General features: G+C 34.1%; 5 protein-coding genes and 1 long non-coding RNA gene across 20 annotated transcripts; 1 reads left to right on the forward strand and 5 right to left on the reverse strand.

Annotated features, from left to right (window-relative positions):
• Positions 1–752: 752 nt before the first annotated feature.
• Positions 753–5,302, reverse strand: LOC110601873 (dnaJ homolog subfamily C member 17). Of its 6 annotated transcripts, none has more exons than XR_006348786.1 (5): positions 5,052–5,300; positions 2,833–3,516; positions 2,552–2,734; positions 1,465–1,558; positions 753–1,174 (listed from the first exon to the last, which is right to left on the reverse strand). XR_006348786.1 is itself a non-coding variant. In XM_043951295.1 (4 exons), exons 2-4 carry the CDS (start codon positions 3,490–3,492, stop codon positions 1,532–1,534), a joined length of 870 nt encoding a protein of 289 aa, XP_043807230.1. In that variant the 5' UTR covers positions 3,493–3,511; positions 5,034–5,302; the 3' UTR covers positions 753–1,531. The 6 variants fall into 6 exon arrangements, 4 of the variants coding, with proteins under 4 accessions (XP_043807230.1, XP_043807229.1, XP_043807228.1 ...); XR_006348787.1 differs by having other exon boundaries at positions 1,255–1,558; XM_043951295.1 differs by having other exon boundaries at positions 753–1,558; positions 2,833–3,511; positions 5,034–5,302.
• Positions 5,303–7,256: 1,954 nt separating this feature from the next.
• On the forward strand, positions 7,257–23,866 carry LOC110601180 (probable ribosomal RNA small subunit methyltransferase B). 7 transcript variants are annotated; one of them, XR_002485782.2, is made up of 18 exons: positions 7,258–7,438; positions 7,664–7,726; positions 8,122–8,276; positions 8,506–8,619; positions 9,096–9,161; positions 9,574–9,657; positions 9,724–9,810; positions 10,579–10,670; positions 10,756–10,816; positions 11,096–11,155; positions 11,587–11,647; positions 13,171–13,278; positions 13,833–13,951; positions 14,033–14,104; positions 15,597–15,682; positions 15,943–16,039; positions 16,251–16,757; positions 16,827–17,241. XR_002485782.2 is itself a non-coding variant. In XM_043951478.1 (18 exons), the coding sequence occupies exons 4-18, from the start codon at positions 8,179–8,181 to the stop codon at positions 16,377–16,379; spliced, it is 1,341 nt and encodes a 446-aa protein (XP_043807413.1). In that variant the 5' UTR covers positions 7,380–7,438; positions 7,664–7,726; positions 7,888–7,981; positions 8,122–8,178; the 3' UTR covers positions 16,380–17,241. The 7 variants fall into 7 exon arrangements, 5 of the variants coding, with proteins under 5 accessions (XP_043807414.1, XP_021593918.1, XP_021593916.1 ...); XR_002485781.2 differs by having other exon boundaries at positions 16,251–16,731; XM_043951478.1 differs by adding an exon at positions 7,888–7,981 and having other exon boundaries at positions 7,380–7,438; positions 8,499–8,619; positions 16,251–17,241.
• Positions 18,013–21,161, reverse strand: LOC110601179 (probable L-type lectin-domain containing receptor kinase S.7). The gene has a single exon (XM_021738223.2). It carries the CDS (start codon positions 20,643–20,645, stop codon positions 18,660–18,662), a length of 1,986 nt encoding a protein of 661 aa, XP_021593915.1. The 5' UTR covers positions 20,646–21,161; the 3' UTR covers positions 18,013–18,659.
• Positions 21,719–23,348, reverse strand: LOC122721990. Of its 2 annotated transcripts, XR_006348824.1 has the most exons (3): positions 23,308–23,348; positions 23,073–23,161; positions 21,719–22,997 (listed from the first exon to the last, which is right to left on the reverse strand). It is a non-coding gene; the product is annotated as an uncharacterized LOC122721990 (long non-coding RNA). The 2 variants fall into 2 exon arrangements; XR_006348823.1 differs by lacking the exon at positions 23,308–23,348 and having other exon boundaries at positions 23,073–23,298.
• LOC110601181 lies at positions 23,463–27,598 on the reverse strand. Of its 3 annotated transcripts, none has more exons than XM_043951482.1 (5): positions 27,305–27,598; positions 27,087–27,197; positions 24,929–26,189; positions 24,110–24,721; positions 23,463–23,617 (listed from the first exon to the last, which is right to left on the reverse strand). In XM_043951482.1, the coding sequence occupies exons 1-3, from the start codon at positions 27,545–27,547 to the stop codon at positions 25,173–25,175; spliced, it is 1,371 nt and encodes a 456-aa protein (XP_043807417.1). In that variant the 5' UTR covers positions 27,548–27,598; the 3' UTR covers positions 23,463–23,617; positions 24,110–24,721; positions 24,929–25,172. The 3 variants fall into 3 exon arrangements, with proteins under 3 accessions (XP_043807417.1, XP_043807415.1, XP_043807416.1); XM_043951480.1 differs by having other exon boundaries at positions 27,078–27,197; XM_043951481.1 differs by having other exon boundaries at positions 24,821–26,189; positions 27,078–27,197.
• LOC122721926 (vicilin-like seed storage protein At2g18540) lies at positions 24,095–25,099 on the reverse strand. Its single transcript, XM_043951116.1, has 4 exons — positions 25,044–25,099; positions 24,821–24,843; positions 24,396–24,721; positions 24,095–24,313 (listed from the first exon to the last, which is right to left on the reverse strand). The coding sequence occupies exons 1-4, from the start codon at positions 25,097–25,099 to the stop codon at positions 24,095–24,097; spliced, it is 624 nt and encodes a 207-aa protein (XP_043807051.1).
• Positions 27,599–27,719: the final 121 nt, after the last annotated feature.

Here is a 27,719-nt window from a genome sequence, read left to right on the forward strand (position 1 = left end):
AAAAATAAAAAAGATAAATTCCTAAATAAAAACTTTAAATGCTTATCTGCAAAAATCAATCAGTGACTATAAATTGGTAAACCCAAACTTAAAAATTCATATCCTCAATTACTATTAAAAAAATATATTTAATGTCCTCTTATATTTATTTTACAATTTATATAAAAGTAATTATTTTTAAAATTATATGAAGTAAGTTTAATAAAATATATTTTAAATATTTAAATATCTGAACAAAGTGCAGAATAACAATCTTAAAGATACTAAATTTGTCGTAATACTATTTTAGCTGTTTATAATTTGAGATAATATTTTTTTTTATTTGATTAAATTTTATTATAAATTTGCTTTAGAAAAAAAAAAAAAAAAGAGTGAGTTAGCTTTTATCACTATTACCATAAATAATTAGCAGGCGGTTTGTCGATTGAAGTCTAAAATTTGCATGTAAGTTTCTTAATCAAATGGTAACACATTCCTTGAAAAGGAATGACATGTGCTCTTCATTAACGGTGTAAAATGGGAAATGCTCAAGGACATCGCATTTAAAGTAGATGCTCCCTTACTTTGATTACAATTAATATTTTACCACTCACGTGCATAGGCTTGCTACACCGAGCCTAGCCCGTTAGGCATCATTGCTTTGAGCTAAACAGCAAAAGCATCCAAGAAATACATATTTTATTGTCCACAGTAACCAAAAAAGCTATTCTTAGTTTATTTCACCTGTCAAAATATACCAAAACTTCCAAAAATCCATTAAAATGGTTTATTATAACATACAAAATAAAGAAAAATATACAAAAATTCACTAAGTCATTATAAAATTATTTCTCTTGTAATTTACTGAGACATATCATTTGCGTCTCACTACAACATTATTCACGTGGTGACGTACCACACCTAACAAAGTATCAGTTTGTGTACTCATGAAATATCGAATAGTAAGATACAGGCATTTGATATAAGGCAACAACTCTGAGGGTTACTCTCCTAAAATAGATGCAATTGAAAGTTAACCCAAAACCTGGTCTCAGAATTGCCAACCCCACCCAGTGATAATAAGTTGCACAAACTACACAAAGAAAAATGTAGCCTCGTAATAATTTCATATTTTGAAAGGAGTCGGCAAACTTCGTTGATGCAACCATCTGGAAGGCCATTGAATAATCTGGCCCTGTAAGTCGAATAACAAGACCTAAATCAATCAACATTAATTATAATGGTTTCTACTAGAGACATTTTGTGAGAAAATACCTTATAAACCCTAACAGGCCCCAGGAATCATACTTAAAACACATAGAAAACTCTTCCTTGTCACACAACACACTTTTTAAATGGACGCAAAACTGCCCTTTGGTTGAAGGATGTTTCAAACGGTCAAGTACGGGGGGCTACTTGAGCAATCAAAACTTGGAAGTACAACACCATGCTCATGCAAACAGTGAGAATGTGGGATCATAATACCTTCATGTTGGGGCCGGGGAAGATCCAAGCATTAATTCAATACTGAATATCAAAACACTGTTGCATGTCATTTTTGGTTTTTTGCTGCTGCAGCCTGTTTAAAGCAGAGAAACTTAATCAGAAACTCAACAAACACCAAATAATTTAAGCATGGCAAGATATATAGTCACTTTCCTCCATAATCACACACTATATGCAGAAAAACAGTTATCTGCTGCCCTGCATCAATGACAATCTAGCTTTCACGTGCATAAAAGCAATGATCTAACTTCATCATGTAGTATTACCATTACCAATTAAAACTTCATCATGCAGAGCAAATAAACAGCTTATAGAGCTTCTAGACATTTTAGCACCAACATCATGATCATAACTTTAAAATCCACAGCTTCCCATGATTAATCAATATGTAAATATCATCATTAAATTGTAGAGAAAATTTTGGCACCCAAGAAATGACTTCACTACCTTCACTTAGAAGCCACAAAACCTTCAACAATTCTACCAACACAAGTAATGAAAGAACATGTAAAGATGGAAAGTAGTTAGCCCAAAATAGAGTTCTGTGCAGGTTTGTCCTAATTAATAGAAGTTAGAAAAGTATCCACGCCATATCTAGCCTACAAGGTAAGTTGCCAGTGAGAGTTTTTTTAATTACAATACTGATCTCAAGCGTTTTGGCCTTTCCTTCCCAACCATAAAACTTGAATCAAATCACTTGTCCATACAGAAGTATTTATAAAAACTTTGTTATATGCAAGCCACTTAGCCAACCTTCCTTTTAATTACTGCATCTTAACTTTACACAGATGCATCAATTGATTTGCTGAATCATTTATAATCCAAACTGCAAATGTGTAAAATAAGCCATCACCTAATGATAGAGCTGCTAAATCTCATAATTATATTAATAACTATTATAACCTAAATATACACTCTTAAGAAGACCAAAGCAGATGGCAAAGTAAAACCTAAGATAATGAGAGAAAAAAAAAAACAGCATCTAGAATTATAATACAATAATAGAATTGATCGTCTTGAGGTAAGAAACAAATCAAAATTAAAACAGGAGTTACAATAATCTGACCTTTTGGAGTTTCTCTAAGATGGAATCCTCATATGCCTTGTAACCAGTGCCCACCAAACTATTTAGCCGAGCAGATTCCACAGGCTGTTGCACACTTGGAAACTCTGTTGTGGTAGCCGGTTTAATAGGTACAACTAGAAGAGGATTAGATAGAGAGCCAGAAACAGTTCCCATTGCGGCAACCTATCAAGAAAAAACACTCATATAATGATTAGGAAGATGCCAAAATGCAGATGAGAAAAATATATTAAGGATAAATAAGGTTGTAGTTATATACTTACAGCTGCTTCTTTAGTTGCCATTTGAACAAGTGCAGAGCGCTTTTTCTTGGAACTGCTGATTACCACATCCTCAACCTCACCAAATCTTGAAAACAACTCTTTCAACCTTTCTGAGGTATAATCCTCACCACCTTTGTCCCAAGAAACCTTAAGCATCTTCTCCCTATCTGGATTACTCGCTCTCTCCTTTGTCACACCTTCTGTCTCTGTCTTCAAAGTTGATGCTGCAGGTGCTCCTTTATTTGCATGCATTGCACGTATTCTTGCTATCTCTTCTTTAAGCTTCCTAACAATCCTATCCTCTTCCTCCCGAGCCCTGGCAGCAGGGTCTGGTGAAAAGGCAGACCGCTCTCTTTCTTCAAGATCAGAAACCATCTTTTGTCTCTTGGAATCCTTTTGAGATGTGCGAAAATGCCTCTCCCTCTTAACTCGAAGCAAATCATCAAATAATGATCGTGCTTTCTCATCTTTGAGAATCTCATATGAACGCTTAAGCTTTTGGAAATTTTCATTGGCATTCGGATCATCTGGTCTTTTATCCGGATGCAAGTCCAACGCCTTCAACTTATAAGCTTTTGATATCTCCTTCTCTGTAAGCTTAGCCCCCTCCTCACCTGAGGGTAGCCCCAAAACCTTATAATGATCAAGGTCAAGATCCATTCTCTGTCACAATATATACCTAAGCTTCAAGAGGAAAATATGAATTTATTTATCAGATCCAATCAAGAAAATTTAAGAACAAAATCTGAGTTTTTATGAATGATGCTACTGATAAAGACTACAAAATAACCTTATAGAATTCCCATGCAAACTTTTTCAGGGTTATTCTATATTTGTGGGATGATTGTAACCTTGTTTGGATCATGCTTTTTCATGGTTATGTAATGTATTGTTCCATAGATAATCATAGATAACCACAGATAACCATGTTTGGGAATATTGTGTTGTATATTGTATGTTTTTTTGTGGTTAAATTCCATGATTATAAAACCATGAAAACTAATAGATTCTTTAACCACCAAATTGGTGGTTTTGAATTGTTATAAAAATTTTATTTCTTCTTTTGCCCTCATATGTTTTACATATGGCCAATTTACCCTTGCAACAATTATTTATTTCAACTAACCAAACCAACTTCTCCAACCTAATAATCACTCATTAATATATCATTTTGTGAAAGTCATACTATTATCAAATGTTTAATATATTAAATATGATTTTTTTTTTTTTAAAAAAAAGGAAAAGTCTTTGTGAAGTAGAATAAATATAAGGCGTATTAAATTATTAAAAGTGAGAAAGTAATGATCAAATTGCATATAAAAATGAATGGGGATTTAGGTAATTTAATTATTATTAAAATAAGGAAAATTAACTATTTAGTCCTTGTAGTATGGCAAAACTCACTAGTTGATCCCTTTATTTTGAAAAATGTATTAAAAAGTCACTAACATCTTAAAAAGTCTACTAATTAGTCCATCTACAAGGGATTCATTAATAAACTTTTTAAAATTTTGAGGAACTAATGGGTGAAATTTTCAAAATTATACACTAAAAAACCATTAAAATTATCAAGGGATGTTTTAATGCATTTTTAAAACAGAAGAACCAAGTAGTAATTTTCCCTTAGAATAATACTTCACAATCAAACCAAACAAGCAATGGCTATAGAACTATGTTAAACTATACAATCTTGCAAATGTTGTAAAGCACAATACATTATGAAACCATACAATGGAAACAATACCATGAAAAACCATACATTAATGAAATTGGAAATCATAATCCAAACGGGGCCTATTTCTACTCAATAAAAATAGAGATGATGACCAAACCCGACCGAAGCCAATTAAATCTTAGTGAATTTGCTGAAACGTGATCACAAATTAGCGGTTTAGTTAAAAAAACCCATACCCAAAGAAAACGCTAACAGAACAACACACAAAAACAACACCATTAACAGATAAAAAAATCAAAACCCAGCAACAACGTTAAGAGATCAAAAAATGCTCAACAACTCTCAACCAGATGATGTATATTATGATGTATATTAACTTCAACAATTAAGGATCAGATGAGTTGCACAATAATGTGGAACCACCGCGAAAAAAATTCTATTAATTCTTAATAAATCAAAATAGGCCAAGCTAACATTTAAATAAACCTACGAAATACTTAATACTTAACTAGAGGAATAAATCAACCTTACTAACAGATCAAACCTGGACTTGAAGGAGAATAACAGACGGCCGAGGAACGGCTTGAGATGAGGACGGCGCTGGAGTCGAGCACGTCGAGGAACGGCTGGAGAGAGGACGGCGATAAGAGCCAGGAGAGGATGGCTGGGGGCGGGGAACGGCGATGAGGGAAATGCTGGAGGTCGAGCGGCTGGACTGGAACTGAATAATCGAGAATGGGATTTCGGGGTGGGCGGCTGTGGTTCTTTTGTTGAGATAAATTATAAATTAGAGGTCTTAGGGTTTGTTTGTGAGATATTTATTACACATCGAAATCATAATATTTTGGAAGGTTTACAATACTGCATTTTCATAAATCTATCTTATTTTTTTATTTATTATTACTGTTAAAAATATAATAAAAATAAATTATTTTTTTCTTCAGTTTTTTTAACACTATTTTTTTTTATTTTAATGATTCTTCTACTCGCCTCTTCTTCCTCTTTTTTTTTTTTTTTTTCATCTCCAACCTTATTTTCTTTATATTTTTAAAGAAAAAAAAATTATTTCATTAACAAAAATAAAAAAATAATTTTTTACTATTTTTTTTAAAAAAATAAAAAGATTTTAATAAATTTTTAAAAATATAAAAATTCACTCATTAATAATAATAATATTAATAAATTAAATAAAAAAATTTATTTAATGATACAATTAAATTTAAAAATTTTTATCACATTATTCATTTATTTTTTAATAAAAAAAAATAAAATAATGATTTCATTCACGAAAAAAAATATTTTAATAAAATTTTTAAAATATAAAATTAATTTATTAATAATGATAATATTTAAAAATTAAATAATAATTTTTTAGTTATTTTTTCATTTTAATTTTTCATGAAATATAATTTTTTATTTATTTTTTAATTATTTAAATTTTAAATATATTAAATGTTATTAAATATTAAAAATATTTTAAAAAATTTAAAAATAAAATATAATTATAATAGTTAATTTATATATTATTATATGCTTTCAAAAAAATTATATATTATTATAATATAAAAAATAAAATTAGACAATAATTTTAAAAAAATAAATAAATTAATAAAAATTATGGAAATGAAGTAATAGTTGTTGTTTTATTAGGAGAAACTCGTGGTAAGGGCGATACTAACTTTTTAACTTAATTTTAATGTTATTCTAATTTTATTTCTTTTTAAATAATGATTATAAATTAATATTATTAGATTAACTTTTTAATTATATTGATTAAATAAATATTCTCTTGTACGAATATAATTGATCAATAATACACTATAAAAAAACATAATTTTCAATATTAATATTACTATTTATCCTATAATTTTTATTTAATATAAAGAAAGGAAAGCCAATCTTCGTTATTTTTATGTTATGTAAGAGGAAAAAAACAATAGCAACCAATTTTGTTTATTTTAATTAATATTTTTTAATAAGGCATTAATTATATTTTTTAAAATTATCAATTTTATTAAAAAAATCAGACAATCAAGTCATATCAAAAAATTTAAAAAAACTAAATAAAAATTTTAACATAACATTATAAATATAGTTTGAACTAAATATTAAAATGAACATAATATATAGTCGTCCTAATTATAGAAAATAATATATAGTGTGAAAGATAAATAGAAGTATATGAAAAATATTAATAAATGAGATATTAAAAATTATTTAAATAATAAATACTTGATATAAATTAACAATAATTCATTTGAAAATAATATATATAATTTTTAGAAAACTATAATATACAAACCTATCTGATGTGGTGGTAAAATTTTATAGATCTCCCTACGGTTTAAATATTACAAATGACAATAATAATTACTAATATTTATGGATATTCAAAATTTATCGTGAGGCATAAATATGAATATATTTATTAATTTTAATTCAGATTAAAAAAAAGAATATATGTAAAAAAATATTAATATTATATTTAATATTAATAATGTAATATTTAAATTATAAAAATATATGCTCTCGAGAGATTTCAAATACTACTTAACAATTTCTTATTAAAAAAATTATAAAAACATATAATTAATAAATAATTTGTATGAAAATAATATATAGTAGTTGTATAATCATTGGATCGAGTACCCGCAAAACCCGTCCGTCACACCAATTGGACCCGGCCGGGTTTGTCTGCTGCTGGATATTGGAAACCGAAACCCAATAGATCCGGTTAAAACAAGAACCTGATGAGCTGCTAAATAGCGCTCATCCATCCCCTCTGCTGCTCTCAATAGGTAGCAATGGCGCACGTGCTTTCCCTCCATCTTTATCTCTCTGCAGATGCCAGTAAAACTTCTCCTCCTATGCCGCTCAAGTTTTCCAAGAGAACCAACAAACACAACAAATCGATTTCTGCTCCTAGAAAACGTATGTTGTTATTTTGCATGTTTAGAAAATTAGTAAGATAATTTTTTTTTCCCTTGTTTGTGGAAGAATGCATTTTCTGGTTGTTTCAGTTGTTTGTTGTTGTATAGCTTCTTTAGGATTAGAATTTCTTCTTCTGTCCTAATTTTGGGACGCTTGCGACTATGAATTTTGGTGTAGTTGATGATAGTTGACAGTTAATTACCGTTATTTTGTTTGAATTTTCAGGCCCTCCCAGTCCCTTGCGCAGAACCCAGAAATTGAATTTGGAGGTCTCCCCTCATAGAGCTGGTATTTAAGTCCTCTCCCTGTATATATATGGGATAAGTACAAAAAAAAATCCAGGGTCTGCATTACTGCAATTTGTTTTAATTGTTAATTAAAAAGAGAAAATATAAAAAAAAATATCATCGTTTACAGTGCGGGTACTTTTTCCCTATATATACATACAGGTATGCACGTGTCGTGCCAGTGTGTGTCTGTGTCAGTCCTTAGAACTGAGATTTACTGTTGCTCTATATATGTCCTTTTAAGGTCAATTGATCAGTTAAGTTTCTCTTTCTTCGTACTATATTTCAGACCGTGCCACTTTTGTTTCTTTTCAGAATAGTTCTGAAGAATGGATCGTAGTATTTGTATTACTTTATTCTTTTTTGCATTTATGCGTTCTTCTATGGTTTATACAGTTTCTGCAGTAAGATTGATGAGAATAGAGATGGGTGGTGCATTTGCTGATCTCTTGAATGAGAAAGGGAAAGGTTCTGGTGATAATGAGATGGGGTATGTTGAAAGAACTCTGGGGTTTCGAACCAAGGATTTGGATGATCGTGATCTTAGATTGGTAATCTTTTTCTTTGTTTTAATTTTTAAGGCACTTGCTGTAAATTTAAGGAAATTTCAAGGTTTTCATCTTTTTTTCCTAACCATGTGATGTAAATGTAATCGGTAAAAGTTGTCCATATCATATGTATACCTTCGTCTATTCAATAAACAAATCCATTAGTACTTGATTCTGTTAGATCTTGGTTTTTCTCTTCTTTATTCCTTCAATTTAACACTACAGCCTACAGGTCACAGATATTGTTGGAGGCACCATTCGTTGGAGGAGATACCTTGATCATTTAATTTGTTCATTATGCCATGATGAGAGAAAATTTAGGAGCATGGAACCTCTTCTCTTGCAGGTGCTTCTGCAATGCATGTTTATTTTTTAATATACATTATGGGGGAGGCATGGGATGTGATATAATAACTCTTATCATTTTATTATGTCTGATATGTATTTCTCTACCTTCTTTGTGTGTGGGATTTCCTAATATTGATTTACAATCTTTTTTGTATTGGAGGCAATGGGGTGCCTTTTTGTTTGGAGGCTCAACAAGTGGTTTTTATGCTTTTGATACCATGATTGCATCAAAATTTAGCTGTTTTAATAGCTGTATTAACCATGTATATTTGTGTTATCCATTTAGCAGTATGTAGGCTCATTGTCCCCTTGTAACTGACATTTAGTTGTTCTTTGTTGTCGAGAAATAGTAGATCTTACGAATGTGATAAATTTTGAGTATTTTATTTACTAAAAGTGCTCAAAGAGAAAATTAACAATAATATATATGTATTGGGACCTGAATTTTTTACATTTTGTCTCTGATTTTCTTAGATTATCCGAATTGGTTTTTATGAGATTGTCAAGCTAGACATGCCACCATATGCCGTTGTTGATGAGGTAAATTCATTAGAATGTTTTTTTTGGATCTTTTAGTCTGTAGTTATCTTTTTATAAATTTTGCAATTAGTGAGGTGTACCAGTTGGAATTACTTTTCAATAATCTTTGGCCAGTTCATTGTTCTGTATCATTCATGTACTTTTCTGATTTGGAGAAGAATTATAGAGGTGCATGTTGCATTTGCTACAATGGCATGACCTATATTTTGACTTCTAGCCTAGGAACGCATATTTTTGAGTTTGTGAATTCTGTATGTGCAAGTTTTAAGTCAGGTTGGTTTTTGGCTATGCCAGATTCTGGCTTTAGTATTCCTTTGTGCCTTCAATTTTGGTAATATCATCTTCTGAGTAGTCTCTTGCAATCATATAGCAAGAAGTTTATCTATTTGGTCATCACATGTTTTTACTTCAGAACGTGAGACTTGCAAAAGTTGCCCTTAGACCTGGTGCTGGTAACATGGTCAATGGGATCCTGCGGAAGCTAGTGTTGCTTAAGGTGAGCTATCTTGTGTAAGTGATCTCACTAAAGGGAAATGGTATTGCTGACTTTTTGTTTTTGCAGGAGACTAACTCACTCCCTCTACCAATATTGGAAGGTGATGATCGTGCACAAGCACGTGCCCTTGCTACTCTTTATTCTCATCCTGTGGTGAGTTTATGCTACTATTGGCTGTGATATGTGATAATGTTTACTTTTTCTCTTTTTCCCCCCTTTTTATCAACATAATCAATAACATTTTTAAGATAATCTGAAAATAGCCGCATTGATAGTTAATGTATTTTAAGAGATGCTTGACCATCATAGGCACATTGATGGTTGACCTATCATGAGAGAGATGTTTGGCTATTAAAATGTCTCCTCACAGATTGTTGCTTCAGATTTTTGTGGATTGAGCGGAAATTCAAGGAAAAGTTTTCTATTTACAGAATGAAAAAAATCTTGAAGTTGGGAAACTTTCATCACTTGACATCTTTACTTTAAGCTTGTATAAGTTCTGAGGACATTTGTGCTCAGCCAAGTCACTAGGTTTTCAGCTGAACATAAGAATAAGAATATGTTTCTAATCCCCGTTCATGTAACATGTTCATAGAATATGGCCTTTCAAGTCGAAATTCAGGTCACAGTCCATCTGTCAAACACCCCTGTTTTAATTGATAAGATGATTGGAAGGTAAATGAATATATGCTTCATGTCTATGTTAACTAGTAAGAAGCCCCTGTTTTATATGCATTTAAAATACAAGGCATGCTTTTTGTTTTGAGTTGCTCTCTCTCTCTCTCTCTCTCTCTCTCTCTCTCTCTCCCACCACACCCAGAAGATGAAGATAAATATCATGCTAATCACCTAGATTGACAAGATAATAAGTATGGAGCATTTGATTTTCATCCTCACGTTTCTCATTATTATTTCTTATAGTGGATGGTAAGGCGTTGGACAAAGTATCTTGGGCAAGAAGAAGCGATTAGGTTGATGCAGTGGAACAACGGTGAACCGAGTTTCAATTTGAGGTTTTCGGCAGAATTTCCCTTTTTTTTTGCTTCATAAAGTTATATTATATTGTTCTCATAGTTTTTTTTCCAATACTGATCTCAGGGCAAACAGTGGGAAGGGAGTGACTAGAGATGACCTTGTAATGCAGCTTAATTTGTTGAAGGTGATTGCAAATGCTTAGTATAATTTAATGCTCTGAAGATAAGTTGCTTTTTCATTTTGTCTGTAGGAGAGGGGAATAAAAAGTACACTTTGGCAATTGTTCTAGTGGGATTGCACTTGCCTAAAAAATTGGAGTATGATATACTGCACATGCATGCACTCACAAAAAACTCCATGCCCATGTTGGTGCAAACATGGAAGTAATATTCCCGGTTTTCTGTGTTTGAAGCTTGACAATTATTTTCAATCATTTATTTTCTTCTCTTTTCTTGAATGCCAGGTTCCTCATGAGCTTTCTTTGCATTTGGATCATTTTGTCCGCATCAAAAAAGGAATGCAGGTACTTCATGATGTTAATCTTCTTCCTTGTACTTTGTGATTGTTGATGCCTGATAATATATGATAAAATTGTTTTCTCTATAAGCCAGTTGGGAGACATCACTTCTGCATGAAACAACTGCAAAAGAAAGTAGTTTAGATCGTTAGCCTTAGAAGATTCTTTATCATCAGAAAGTTCATTATTATGTAACAATAAAACTGTTATGACAGCTTTTGCTTACTTCTGTGCAACCTCAAGGTCTATACTTAAAAACAAATGAAATGGAACACATAAAGATACACAAATATTCTTTGTCTTTTAGTTAGCCAAATTGCAAGGCTTCTAAATCTAAAGAAAGGGAACAACAGTGATGCACTTGTAGCTGTTCATATCAAGTTTTTGCCTTGCTTTTTGATGATGTTCAGTATTCTTTCACTCTTTGCTGATTTCAGATCGTTATACAAGCTGAATTGCTGAAACAAGGCCTCTGTTCAGTTCAGGATGAGAGTGCAGGTTGATATTCACTTTCCCTATTATATAAAGCTGCACCAGAAATCATTTACGGACCTAGCCTTAGGCCAAGGGGGCCATGGCCCCCATGAAATTTTTGAAATTTTTTAAGGGTATATGGGTAATTTTTCCTAAAATATGAAAAATTATTATTAGATTCCTATATGTTTAAAAAACTTACCAACTCATCCTTATTTCAAAATTATTTAATTAAATCATTATTATATTTTATAAGATCAAACTCTTTAATCCATTTGTCAAAGAAATTTTTACTATTTAGTTCCTCATCTTCTCTATTATTTTTCAATCCAAAAAATTTGCTTCTCATTTTCAAGATTTTAAGTCTAAGTCTCCATTTAAATTTTTTCTTAAATTATTCACGCATTATTTAATTTAATTTTATATACTATTTTTATTATTAAGTGATAAGTTTTTTTATTTATTTCACTTGTTGCTAATCTATTTATATGATTAAAATTATATGAAAATAAATTTTAATGGGTAAGAATTTTTTCTTTTTAGAAAAATCAAATTTTAATAGTAAACCATTTATTAAAATATTATATTATTGTACTAGTATTATTTTTTTTATGGATTTGCTTGTTATAACCATAGCGGAAAGAGATTTTTCTGCATTAAATATCATTAAAAGTCGACTCTTCAGTGATGAATCATAAATAATTGATCAATAGCTTATATTGAAAGATATATTGACAAATGCTGATAATGATATTATTAAGAATATGTTTCAATCAATAAAAAATGGTTGAGAATGATTATGATTTAATTATAATAGTTTATTCACTTTTTATAAAAATTTATTTTCTGAATTGGTATTTATTTTTACTTTCTCTGTTTTATAATTTTTGTTCATTTTGATTTTTCACACATATTAAGAAAGACAATTTATTTTATTGACTTTTCAATTATACCAATCTTAAAACCATTAAATTTTATTAAATGCTAATAAATATTTTAAATACTTAGAAAAATAATAATTAATGGTAGGTTAATTTGAAAACAACGTAAAATGAAATAAGATTATAATAGTCAATTATATGTTACTATAATAAAAGAGGACAATAATTTTAGGATACTAATAAAAAAAATGATAAAATAATGAAACGGGAGATAGTATGTTTTATTTATTTTATTACTTATTTAAATTGGCCCCCTTGAACTAAATTTCTGCCTCCATTACTGCCAGAAAGGGGAAAAACAGGCTTGAGACCATAGGGTTGGAGTATCTTAGGATATGATAATATATGATCTAAAATTTTTTTCTGCATGTTTGTACCTGACCCTAAACTGGCCAGTATTTGGTTATAATCAAAGCTAAAATAAACTCCGATAGCAGCTGAATAAAGCCACAAAAGGCCGGGGGGGAGGGGAGAGAAAGAAACCAAGCATCAATATTCATCTCTTTGTACTTCCTTTTTATAATTTTGGTTACTAGGTAATTATAATGGAATCGAAAGTTTTGGCCTTGTCTTCTCCTCAAATATTATGACACAGGTTAATTGCAGGTCTTGTAGTTTCTGTTGTGAATCCTCAACCTGGTGAAAGCATTATTGATTGTTGTGCTGCTCCTGGAGGAAAGACGCTTTACATGGCATCTCTAATGGATGGCCAAGGTATTTTTAAGAATTGCTGCTCTCTCTTCTTCCAAGCTTCCATAACTATCTGCACTTGGCTTGTTGGTCTTATGTTGTTCTTAGATTGTAATTTGCTTTTCATACTCTTATTGCTCAATTTATCAAATTCTCATTACTCTGGTGTTGAATGCTCAGTGTCTACCTAGGGGTTGATGTTGGATGGGTAGTGCCTTATGGATTCTTGCAATTTCACTTATTATTCCACAGCTTGGCAGCTGGTCAAGGGTTTTTGCCAGCTCATAAAATTTTCCCATGTGAACATTTTTCTCTTTTTTAAGTTGGTTTAAGCTCTCTCTCTCTCTCTGCTGCCAAGAGTATATCTTTCTTGATGAAGATCGTTTTGAGTTTCGACTAAACCTTTCAATAACAAGAAAGCTTTCTCCCTAACACCTAGCCTTTGTGCAACCAAACTTTTTCTTTCATGACTAAATTATTATTGTTATTATTATCAATCTATTATGTTCTTATTCATTGATTTCTAGTTCATCCTGTTTTATATGGTGTGGTGACTGGTGATACTTTTTGGGTTTTAGGTATGGTATATGCAATTGATATAAACAAGGGCCGGTTGAGAATCCTTCGAGAGACAGCCAAGTTACACCAAGTTGATACTGTCATTACCACCATCCCTGCTGATCTTCGTGTCTTTGCTGTGAGTTCACTACTTTATAAAAAGTTTAATATTGTAGGAAGAAGTCCTAACTTGTTTATTCCCTTATGTCCAACTTCTTAGGAAACTTATCCAATGAAGTCTGACAAGGTTTTGTTGGATGCTCCTTGTTCTGGGCTTGGTGTTCTCTCCAAGGTAATTATCTATTGATCCATTTAGTAAAGTTATTAGTTGCCTAAAACTTTGATGATATTGGAGAATTCTATATATTATGCTGTTTTAAATATTTTATTTTTCTCTTACTTTTTTTCCCCCTAATGGCTGAATACATAAATTGCCCCTTGTACTTTCACTAAAATATCTGGTGGCATCCCAAACTTTTGTTTTGACCTATTAATCGCCTCAATTTCTATTTTTTCTCATCTATTAAATACTAATTTATTTTGCCAACTATTTATGCAAATGCACCCAGATAGGGACAAGTGAATATGGTATTTTAATGTAGTTATCAGAAAAAAAATCGCCAATTATTAGTCACCAATTAAAATACAGAGAAAAGAAGGGAAAAAATGGTGGATGATGAGTGAAAAAGTCAAAAAAGAAAAAAGGAAATTGATATCAATCTTTTCAATTGCATCAAGAAATGTGTAATAAATGCCCCAATAATTCTTCAACTAAGCATATGATGAACTAAGATCCGGCGGGCGTATCAAATGTAGACACTTGAACAAGGGGTTTGATTCATTGAGGAAATTAATGGATCGGGATCAGTTTTCAGGCGAGTAAATGAGGGAATAAACGAGAGTTAATGAGTCAGGTGTTCAGTTTTGAGAGGTTAAAGTTTATTGAGAGAAAACAAGTTCGATGGGTTCAGTATGTGTTTGTGAATTTGGAATATCCCCCATTTGGGTTAGACCAAGGTATATATAACTGGTCATTCTAACAGCCTCTGTGTCACGTTCCATCGTATTAGACAGGGGTTTTTTTGTGCAAATATGTCAGGCTGCTCAATAATGGTGGGCAGTTGGCTAATACATGTGGAGCCGGCTAGTTTATATCTTGTCTATGCAAATGTCATGTTAGTCTATTTTACCGTACATACATTTATGATCCGGTTATGACTCGGTGATGTATTGACTCTAGTGATGTATGAAGGAGACGACTAATATGTAGAAGGTCGGCATCCTATTCAAGCTTCATCAGGTCGTACCGGCTTATCCGATCTATACTGGGATGCGTCCCATTCAGTTACTGTGGTCGGTCGCGTCTGCATTCAATACTTCGTTGTGGTACCACCCTTGAAGAGGGTATACTCGTCCTTTTTGGGCTGTAGCAAGGTTAAGGGTATTGGTGGTCTAATTTTCGTCCCTTATAGGTTGGACTTCGTTCCTCATAGATTGGACTTTCTACTGCCCAGTCGGATTAGACGAAATGTTAATGAAATCTTTCCAAATCCTGTGTACAAGTGTCACGATCTTAACAGACCCAATTATTTATATGTTATCAGCATCCATTGGTTAAAAAAAATGGATGCTAAAAAAAATAAAACTATAACGGATAGGTCAAAATTAAGTTGGGAGCTGTCATAATACGTTTTAGGTAAAATTCAGGTGTTAATTTATGTATTCAGCATTTTTTCTAAATTGAGAATACAAGGTCCACATATTGGTTGTTTTTCCTCTTCAAGAGAGCGGACTTGCGTTGGAATAGAAGTTTGGAGGATTTGGAAGAACTGAAAATTTTGCAGGATGAGCTCTTGAATGCAGCTTCCAAGTGAGTCTAAATATTTCCTTCTCTAAATATATACTCTCTTCTTACACACAAACAAAACATGAGCATTTTTTTGTACGTTTTTGTTTAAACTAATACAACATGGTTTCTGGGAAGAATCTATCAACACAGCATGTTTTATTCTTTCATATAGATGCAATATGAACTGTGCAGTATCCACCGAGGAAGCTAAGACCTTATTCCTTGATTAAGCGCATTATTTCTAATGTGTTTTGCTTATGAAGTATATTTTGCATTTGCAGACTGGTAAAGCCTGGTGGAATTTTAGTATACAGTACCTGTTCCGTAGATCCCGAAGAAAATGAAGATAGGGTGGATGCATTTCTTCTCAGGCATCCTGTAAGACTATGCACATTGTTTTTAATATTTCTAATAGTGTTTTAAGCTAACGGCCGAACACACTTCGAAATATGCAATGTGCTTAGCTAATGAAAGATCTTTTCTCTTTTCTTAATGTTTTACCATTTCTCATTCTAATGATGAGCATTGAGAAATATTTTAGCATCAAGCTGGTATATTAAATATCTTATTATTTTGTCATCTGTGTCAGGAATTTCAAATAGATCCTGTTGATGCATATGTGCCACCTGATTTTGTGACGGAGCGTGGTTTTTATTTCTCTTACCCAGTAAAACATTCAATTGATGGAGCCTTTGCTGCTCGTCTGGTTAAGACCTAATGAAGGAGTATACACATATTTCTCTTGAAAGCCAATGCTATGCTTCCTGTGATCACTCTATGATGGCTAGAAGCGTTTTCAGATCTCTAATCTTTTGCCAAATATGCTGAAGAAAGCAAATTCAGTGATCTTTTAGCCCCTCAAAATTGGGATCTCCCCCATAAAGCAAGTTGTACCTGCTTCAGTTGAATTGTTAAGTGAATTTCTCACTAGGCATTATTAAATAGGAAACTTGAGAAGTTAAACAGGCAAATAAGTCTTATGATGGATGCTCAACTAAAAATTCTTGTCGGAAATTGTGTTGGACTTCACTTTCAGATTTTGGGGCAAAAGCGTTATCATGGACAGATATGTACAATATTCCTATCTTATCCTCAGGTGATTATTTTCTTCGGATGCTTTCATCCCTTTTTCTGTATGACAAAAAATTTCCTTCATGTTTGACAGGTTTATTATCAAGCACAGAATAACCTAGCTTAACTGGGTTGCGATCAATTGCAATGTAAATTGCCAATGGAGGTCCGGTTGTGGAGCACCATTCATGATTCATTCTTGCTCTGAAATCTATCAGATAACACATTATGCAGTGGTCTTCTGCTTATTGCTTGGCGTTTCGGTTGTGCACTGTGAAGCATATCATAGAATACTATATAGTTTTTGGTTTGGTCTATGTGATTCATTAAATATGATCTGAAACAAACAATTCTTCCCCCTTCACCACAAAGTTATGTCTCTTCTGAGATCCTACTACTTTATGCCCATGTTGTACCTTGTACAGTACAGCTATCTTCTAGTCAAAATGCATGCTAAGCTGCTAAAGAAAAAATAAAATAAAATAAAACAACGGTTACTTTCTTAGCTATGCTGTCATCTCATATGGCAAGAAATAATTGATTGCTCTGTCTTTGACGTGGAAGCTGAGGACCATCTCAAAAGCTTCTCTTTTAAGCCAGATTGAATATCTATTTTCAGGTCCACTAATTCTGGAATAAAAAATGAAGCTCGATATGATGCTTTTATGACAGGTTGTGCCTTTGCCCAGGAATATAGTCATGTAAGCATTGAGTTTAAGCTCCTTTCGTCCCCCTCGAGAATTTTTCCCAAAGTGAGAAACTCCAGAAGAACATCAACCTTCTATATCTCAGTTGGATTTATGGGATATTATTGATCTAAGAACTGAGGATATGATTGCAGAGTTGGAGTCAGAAAGCAGCATTCTAAGATTTTGTTTGAGAATATAGTTTTGGGCTGGAGATTTCCAAGGGACTCAAGGTGAGGGAGTTAAGAGAACGCCAGCTCTGAAGTCTTTGCTCCGTCCTCTGTTACGTCATCTATCATATGGATGAAACTGCAGTTTTTGTTCAGTTCAGCAAGGCAGAACTGTGTTTGAATTTCTAGTTTTGAAAGAATCGTCGGAGAGAAGTAATGATGCCATCTATGAAAACTGCTGGAAGGTGGAAATGCTTGTGCGGCTGATACCTTATTCCTAAAACTTTGATCATGCACAACCCAAGAGGGTGTTCAGAACGGAGGATATATTTTTGTTATTAAGAGGATCCAATATGAATGTTATCAAGTGATAATAAATGTATAGAGATAGAATTATGAAGCGGATCCAATACGTATCGGAAAAAAAAAAAAAAAAACTCTCAAATGAGGTTGCATGCTCGCTTCACTCTCTTTCCTCATCCAGGAAGCAAATATGAGACCTCAACAAATTCCAAAAATCAATTTATGATCAATTGATGCCAGAAGGAGAACAAGGCAATTCATATCAATTTTCTCAACAGCCACATTAACAAAATTATCACTAATGCCAAAAGAGGGAAGGAAGAAGGCAACCTTAGTCTGCATCACTGATCCCATTCATGGACTTCCCTTTCCTTCCTATATAGCTAACAAATATCTCAAGTCACAACCACCATTACTTATTCTCAAGTAGTTCACGCATCAAATCACCAGTAAATGTATGCTCTAATATTTCTGAGTCTGCAAGTAAATTATAGGCTACAAGAAGATGCAACAGAGGAAAACACTTGTTAATCGAGTATTTGTAAAGATTAAATGCAAATTGACATTTGTTAAGAAACTGATCTATCTGCAGCTAGTTCAATAGAAGGGTATTGAACTAAGGCCAATTAATCGTCCTTTACAAATAACTGCACTACAATCACAATTACAAAAAAGTGAAAGAATCAAGCAATCAGTAAGCGATACCCAAGAAAAACTTTAAAGGCTAAGCTACTTCAGACAGCTAGCTATATAGTGGGGAATCTTGCATCATTCACAATCAGAAACTATGTCCTCAAGAGTCAAAGACAAGCCTGAAGAGAAGGTGAGAGTTGGTTTCACCTTTGGCACAGTCATAGTCTCAGCCTCACCATTAAGTATTTGGAGGACTCTTCTCATTGTAGGTCTCTCTGCACTATCTGGGTTAGCGCAGCTCAATCCCACAAGCAAAAGTCTCCTCATTTCTTCCTCCTTGAACTCCCCCCCATTCAGCCTTTTATCAGCCGCTTCAATGATCTTTCCCTGACCATACAATTCCCACACCCAATCAACCAAATTCAACATTTTCTGGCTTTCTTGTTCTCTCTCAATTGGCCTTCTCCCACAAGCCACTTCAAGCATCACCACACCATAACTAAAAACATCGGTTTTCTCCGTTGCTTTTCCATAATGAAGATACTCAGGAGCTAAATACCCCATTGTTCCAGCAGTAAGGGTAGAAACAGGACTCTTATCATGATCCATCAGCCTTGCCAATCCAAAATCACCCAGCCTCGCATTGAAATTCCCATCCAGCATTACATTACTCGTCTTTATGTCTCTGTGAATGACTTGCTGCTCACATTCTTGATGCAAGTATGTTAATGCAGAGGCCAAACCAATGGCAATATTTTGCCTATGGGACCAAGTTAAAAATGGACCATTCTCAGATTCTTGGTATAGTATCTTATCAAGACTTCCGTAAGGCATAAACTCGTAAACAAGCAACAATTCATCCTTCTCAACACACCAACCCTGTAATTGGACCAAATTCTTGTGCCTCAAACAAGCAATTATAGACAATTCAGCAATGAAGTCAGCTTTACCTTCATGGGAATGCTTCGATCTTTTAACTGCTGCAATGTTGCCTGAAGACATAAAATAAGCTTTATACACGTTCCCAAATGAGCCTCTGCCTATCATTCTGCTTGAATGAAACCCTTTCGTTGCCGAACTCAGCTCTTTGTAACTGTATTCCCTTGGCCCCGCCACTAGCTCTGCTTTTAAGTTGTTCACTATTTTGATTTCCTGCCACTTCTTGATAGTTACATACCCAAAAACCGCCAGAAACACACAAAAGAATGCCGGACCGGCAATCCCAAGACCCAAGCCGAGCCCTTTATGATGCTTCTCTGCAGACCTAGAAATGGGTGTTGTTACAGTGACGGAGGTGTCAGACACATTGTGAGAATGTGATTTTGGCCTCACAGGAAGGAACCCGGAGGTTTCAAAGCTCCAACTCTCAATCAAGTGGAGCTCAGTGCTCCCTTCCGTAGAACCGGAGAATCCCACATACATAGCTTCTTTAAGATGCCCGTAGAGATCTAGATCTACAGTCAATATTGGCGTAGCAGGCTTCAAACTTGAATAACTCAAGAAAACCTTCAAGACCCTCAAACCATTCTTGTAATCGATCCAAGCAGTAATTGAATTCCCACTCTTTAAATCAATATCTTGCAAGCTTGGATTCGCAGTCTTAATTGAATCAAGACTATCAATATCTAAACCAACATGGTTCTCATCTGGGTCATTGAAACGGATATCAAGGCTTGTATCAAACTCAATAGCCACAAATTTGTTCTTGGTCAACTGCGACGAATTAACAAGACCTAAGAACGCGCCTGGGCTACCAAGAGGTTGATTATCTTGTGAAATAAAAAAGGTGAAACCATCCCCAAAAGAGCTTGGATTAACATTATTAATGGAAAAAGTGAACCTTGTTGAAAAAGAAGCTGTGGTATTAGATTCTGGGTCGAAGAAGGAAACTGGAACATTGTAGATTACAGTGCCTGAACTTGTAGAAGGGACTGTGACATCGCGTGTGAGGCCAACGACACCATTCCTTAGATAGGAATCGCCAAGCAGAGTGAGATTCCGGAGAGTTAAAGAAGAGAAATCGAAACTGACATTACTGGCGAAGACAAGAAAAGGGTATCTGAAATTGAAGAGAAGGAAGAGGAAGATGAAAACAAGAAGCTTGCTTGGAGGCATAGTCATTGAATCTTGATGGATAACAAATGGGTTTGTTTCTGATAGAGGCTTTTCGAGAGTTAACGATGAAAAAGACTAACAAGAAGAGTTCTTGAAGTTAAATTCATGAGAAAGAATGGGAAAGTGAGGTTGGTGGGAAAATGGGATTTAAACGGTTGGAAGACATGGGCGCGTGGGATTGAAAGAAAAAAGAGAGTATGCGTTAACGGTTACCACACCAGGAATTTTCTCTCTTTTTCGCTGCAGAAAAACGACGGCGTTTTAGGTTCTCGATGGACTGGGTCAAATTGACATAAGAGAACAGGTGTGGGTCTCACTTGGGTCGGGATGAATGCAATTTTCAAAACAAGCCGTTTTAAAGATGCCTCCAATTATTGATCTATGGGAAGCATGTGACTTTCGCCATTTTATCATGTGCTTATTTTCTAAAATATAAATTTAGTCATGAAATTTTTTTAAAAAAAATTGTATTTGTTTTTAAAATTTTAAATTATAATTAAATTATTTCACAATTTAAAACTTAAAAAAAGTGATATCACTCTACTATCACATAGATTAAGTTATTAATAACTGAAAAATGAATAAATTCGATTTGATATGAAAATAAGTTTAATACTGTTAAATTAAATAATTATCTTGAAATTTATGTAGAATTAATTAAAATATATATTATAAATGCATGAATTCATGGTAAACATTTAGTCTAATAGTTAAATTTATTCATTTAAAAAAATTGAAAAATAAATATGATGAAGATAAATTAAGGGTTTTTTTTAACATGCATTGATGCCTGTTATCTGAAGTTTAAAATAGCGTGAAGCTCTTTTTTTGAATATATTTATGCTCAGCAATGGATTCTTTTTTCAACATCAATTTCACACACAGTGATATATGCTCCTAAATCTCCTTAGGAAAATGATAAATCCTTTGGAACTTGTACTTAAAGTTAACTTTTTTCCTTAAAGTTGGAATAGTTTTAGCAGAAAGGGCGTTAGATATATTTTTTTAATGTCATTTTATTCTGGGCGAAGTCATGGTTTTGAGCATTCAAATATGAAGGTTTAAAATAGATTTGGAAATCTGAACAGCAATTTATAAATTTCAATTACAGACAAAACCAAATATTAATATGAAGGATTCAATGATGACAGAGGCCATCATGTGAGCTCTGGGCCCAGGTTTACTAATTCAAAACCAAAAAAAAAAAATCTATATTACTACACGTCATTTAGCCGTTAGAAGGATGAAAAATATACTGCCTCCGCCCATCTCCCTTTTCATTGTTAAAAAAAATCAAAGAATACTTCCAAGCTGCGAAAGACAGTTTGGACTTTTGGATGATGTTAGACCAAACCAAGTAGATAATTTCAAGTGGAAACCAGCTTGGCCTCTTTGTTTCTTTTTCTCCTTTTTCATTTTCTTCTCAAGGTGGATTATCGTAAAATTGCCTCTTGTGATTTTCTCCAACACCAGTAAGAGGCCAAAATATGTCAAGCCTAAGTTTGTCCAAGACCATTGAAACAACCTGCACCGTTCTTCCCAACCATTCCTCTTTTTGACAATAAACTCAAAGAATGAAAAAGCATACTTCGATTTTGACTCGCTCTTCTTGTTACCTCAGTTAAAGAAGTTGCTTCAGCCAGTTTCACAAGTGAAATAGTTTGTTCAAGTATACTCACTTAGGTAAGGATCTAATCTACACAAGTATGTACATTATTATAAATTTACAATGTTCAAGCAACTTCTCCTGAATTTCCTGCAAAATTGTCAATCAGAATCAGTCACATAAAACAATTCAACCAATTACTTCCAGTTTTGTGGGATAGATGAAATAAACATGTTTGCGATTCTAGATATCAAATGCTTTTTCATGGCCAAAATTGTGGGTTAAAGAAAATAGCGGAATCAACTCCAAGGATCAAATTTCAAGTTGAATAGAACCAATTGACCTGGGTTTTAGCAAACCCACCACTCTATCTGTGCATGTGCTCATGGCTATGTTAGTGTGTAATACGGTTTGCTTTCTCATTTTCCCCCTTCATTATTTTTAACCAAGGGAAACCTGGCCTTATGGATGGATGATTTGATTGCATAAAGCTGCTACAATTAGCGGTCTCATGTTAATGTTTCTAAGTAAATGTCTACGGCAATATCAAGGCATAAAGTTCTCTCACTAGAGGGAAACAACAATAAGAGGTGAAAAAAGGGGAAAAAGAGAAGTACGAAACAGATGGAAGCAAACCTTTTTTCTGAATACAAAGGTGCGAGGACCAACTATTGAAGAGCCAAGATAATATAATGTTGTCCAAATTAATCACCATGCATGCTACTTTGGCTGAAGCTTTCTAGGCAAGAGAACTGCAAAAGCATAATTATATTTCAGTATAGAAATTGATAATAGATCCATGATGCCATACCTTATAGTAAGATTACCTTCAGAAATACTACAAAAGCTTGCACGGGGGAAAATTGATTCTGGATTTTGTGGCTGGGACGAGACAACCAGAGCCAGGTGATTTTTACTGTAGAAAAAGCAGACACTGATTACTGTATGTTCCATTAACTCATGCAGAGAGACGCTCTTGTCTCAAAGTCAACAGAAGATAAGATTTCAGCAAATGCCATCTCGCTGAATAAAAAGAAGAGGAAGAAAGAGCCACTGTAATACCTCCAAGTGAACTTATTCCTAGACCTTAACCAAGCAAGAAACAACATAAGAGGACCGCACTACAGTATATGAATGTACAATGTTTATGTCAAATAAGTTAGAAGCTATGTCAATATGTAGCACTAGCGTTCAAGATGATAAATTTTGAGTCGCACCTGGCCCATGAAGGAACGAATTTACTGTCTCTTATATTGTCATCTTCCTCCTCATCTTCATCATCTGAACCTTTATATGGAGAAATCTCGTATGATTGTTCTTGAAATAAATTACAAATTAAGCTGTCACTCCCCTTGCAAAAGTAGCTCGTTACCTGAATATTTAAGACAGCCTAGGCATTAGCAATTTAGCATATAAATGCAAAGATAAAAAGAGAACACATAGAATTCATGAGGTAACAGACTATTAGTAAGTGAATAAGAAAGAGATCTCTTTCCATTTATGGTAGAAAATCCCATGCAAAACTGTAGTTAACTAGTTATGCAAATGCTCCATTTTAAACTACAAATTTCTTCCCCTTGGAGTGAAACCAAGTCAAAAGAAATAGTTTTGGCATGCACAATTTAAATGAATCACCATTTTAAGACTCCTACTTGTCTATAATAACAATTACTAGAAGTGGACTACCAAAGGTAATAAAAAGAAGAACCAAGAACTTCTCTTTTAGGATGCCAAGGGAGTAAATGTATTTGTTTCTTACCCAAGTTGAACTAGGATTTATTTACAACATAGACATAATTTTAGCCAAAACGAATTGGACATTATGGTTGATACAAAAAAAAAAGTGATGCTAATGAGCTTCTACCTCTGAGTTATCTCCACAATCACTCAAAGCCTCAGAATCTTCAGGAATGATGCCTGCATTTATGGTGTCAATTTTGGAAACATCGGTAGTTGTAGGTTCAGAGTTGGGCACTGTCTGAAGATTGTGGCCTTCCTCTGCTTTTACAGTCTCATTGTACTTTCCTAATCTGTCCTTAGATTCCTTCCTCTCATATGTTCTTCCATCCTAAAATGGACATTCACATAATTACAGTATTCCTAAAACGGGAAACTCAAAAAACAGATCATACTGGAGCTTTGAAATTTACCTCCTTTTGTTCTTTCTCAGCATGCACCTTTTTCTCGTGCACCAGTTGGTGTTTCTTTGCTTCCTCGATATGTTTTAGCTTTCCTTCTCTCTCCTTTCTCTCTTCTTCCCTTTGCCTTTTCCTTGCTGCTGTATCAGCCTCTCTTTTCTTCTGTTCTTTCTTTTTCTTCTTTGGCTCCAACTGCCTCAAGTTTTGTTCTTCTAAAAACCTGGCTCGCTCAAGCTTCAGGGCCTCCTTCCTCATCTTCCGATCATTCTCCTTCTTTTCTGCAAGACGCTTTGCAGTCTCAGCAGCCTCCAAGGCCTTCACTTTAATAACCCTCTTTCCTATAAATATTTAAGATGTACTTTATTAATTGGGAAGAGGATGGCAAAATGTTCAAATACTTGTACACCATTTATACAGTTAAACGAGTAAAATCATACCGATATTAGATAATGCAGTTCCACTGAATGACAACCCAAGGAAGAGAAATGAAAAGATTCCTCATAGCTAACTACTTACAAGGCAAAAGGTAAACATTTGGAGGTTACCAGTGACAACTGCAACAGCTTGTTTTTGTTGCACGAATGGAATAAAGGAAGTGACATTTGACGCGATCTTGTTACACTTAGACTCCTTCACCGACAGACCTAGACCTCCATTTACCGAACCACTTTTTCCAGATAATTTCGGCTTACTGGAACTGCCATGTAGTGATCCATTTCCTCTTTTGAAACTGTCTCCTTCGAGTGGTAAATTCTGATTCTCCTTGTCCTTGCCAGTAAATCTTCTTTTTTACTTTTGTTCTTGTTTCCCAACTTCGTTCTGACCGTCACAAGTGCCACTAAAGCTGAATTCTGTATGCAAAGAAGCAATACTATTTCTATCATCATTTAACTCTGCTTCACAAACTGATACTAGAGGATTTGAATTTTCTGTGATGTCAGCAAGTGGCTCTCTTGTGACTGAGCTAATAAACATTTCTGGACCAACACCTTCCAGAAATGTACCAATTACGCCATCTGTAATCTCATTTTCTTCACTGATGCAGGGAAGCTCTGGAATTGAGCTCACCCGCTTCCCAGAACTGCTAGACTTTGGTGGCATTCCACCCCAAAGCTTCCCAACCGGAGATGCACAAAGTTTCCTTAGATCCCAGGCAGATTGAGAATCAGAAAGTGGCGGAGATACAGAATGGGATTCATGAAGTGCTTGATTGACTTCCTGGTTCAAGCAACGGAAACTGCTGTCAAGTTGCTCAATGTTCTCGAAGAGCCCATTGGGGAGGGAGTGACATAAATTTAGTGCTTCCTGTAATTTATATGTTGCCGGAAGATCAAAAAATGAACTATGCAGGCAAGTGGATTTGCATAACTGGTCGAGAACACTCGCACGTCCTAGACCATTGGGTGGGAGGTCCAACTTGTCAAAGTCAATTCCTTCCTTGGAGGTGCAGAGCTGTTCATCATCTGTTTCCATAACAAAACCATCGTACTCGGGCATCTTTCGATCAGAACAAATCACTGATTGAATTTGACTATGAGAACCAGATGAACCATATGACAAGTCCTTCCTGTCCAGATGATCTTTCTTTTCCAGTATGGTGTCTTCAGTATAAGGCATAACTTCAGTGCCTCTGCCCTCTAATTCGTCTTCAAATTGATATAAATTTTTCTCTTCGGCAGTGTGCTGTCCTGTCTCATGTTCACCTGCCAGTTTTTTCAAACTTGGGACTGAAGGAGTTCCTTGTTCAAGCATCAAATTACATGCAGTACTTGCACTTCTACCCCTCCCTTCCAAACTGATTTCAATCTGTCAAACACGAAACAATTAAACATATAATTCTGCTTCAGACAGTATAAGCAGCCTCAAGAATGCACCCAGATCTTCTTCATTACAAAAAGAACTCCCTTTTTTCATGAATATCTGTGATTTAGATCTAATAAACAAAGTAGCACGTTCTCCTATCAAAAGATGGACATAACATGAAACCATTTTCATTTCTTTGTCATCAAAGGAAACGTGGGTCAGACGCAACCAAACCAACTTAAACTCAATACCCATTAAATTTATCATAAGTCAAGGAAGTAGCAGCTAATGCGAGATTGCGATTTATTTCTACAAATGAATATTATATATTTTGCTTAAATAACTAAATTTAAGGAATATTTCATTACTAAGCTTTGCTGATTAAATGGTTAGTCACATATTGAATTATGCCACTGAACTCCGGAGGGAGAACAGGAAGTTGGTCAGACACACAACCAAACCAACTTAAACCCAATACCCATTAAATTTATCACAAGTCAAGAAAGTAGCAGCTAATGCAAGATTGCGATTTTTTTTCCACAAATGAATATCATGTGCTTTGCTTAAATATCTAAATTTAAGGAATATTTCATTAGTAAGCTTTGATGCTAAAGTGGTTAGTCACATACTGAATTATGCCACTGAACTCCGGAGAGAGAACGGGAAGTTTGCATTTTGCAAGGAAGGAGGTAGGGGAAAGGAGCATGCTTTGCTAGCCAAATATTTTGTTTGCATCAACCAGAAAGCCATGTACAAAGTGATTTACATTGTACTATACTTTAAAATTTAATCAATGAAATAATAGAAAATATTTCCATATCTTTATACATAATTGACCTGATGCAAATCAGACTAACAACAACTCAGAATCTACACTTGAAAAAGATATACTTCCTCTACTTGCTGCTTAGATGACGAAACTTTATATTCCTCTATCCGCTGGTGTTCCACATTCCGATGCATGTCTTTCAGTGGATTCTTTCCAACATCTGATTGCACTGCATCACCTATCTGAAATACATACTAAGTGTTCAGCTTTTCAAGTTATATTCGATCATCTCCTATAGAATTCATGTATGTCCCTGTAGAATACATGTGAATATCTGATGTGACTTTACCTTTAAGGTTGGAGAAGCAAAGAAGGCATTAGTAAGCTGACATTCTATCTTTTTTCGCTTATGCTGAGGCCAAGAACCCACGAAGTAGAAATCTGCATTTCGATTTTGAGAAATGAACTCGTCCATTTTCTGCTGCACAGGGTTAACTGTACTTTCATCTACCAAACCAACTTTATCGTTCATATGAGCTTCAGATGAAGGTTTCTCTTCTTTGATAGGAAGTTTCTGCTCCAGCAATGGCATATCAATGGACGGGTTAGGCTTTTCTTGATAGCCAATAGATGTTACTTTATCCAATAGTGTAACGACCCGAAATCGGATCGCTACCGGCGCTAGGATCCAGATCGACTTAAGGTCGCCGGGACCCGTAGTAAGCCTAACATTCATCATGACATACCTGATAAATCTCATACAT

This window comes from Manihot esculenta, chromosome 15 (genome assembly GCF_001659605.2).
Source record: "Manihot esculenta cultivar AM560-2 chromosome 15, M.esculenta_v8, whole genome shotgun sequence".
Lineage (NCBI taxonomy): Eukaryota > Viridiplantae > Streptophyta > Magnoliopsida > Malpighiales > Euphorbiaceae > Manihot > Manihot esculenta.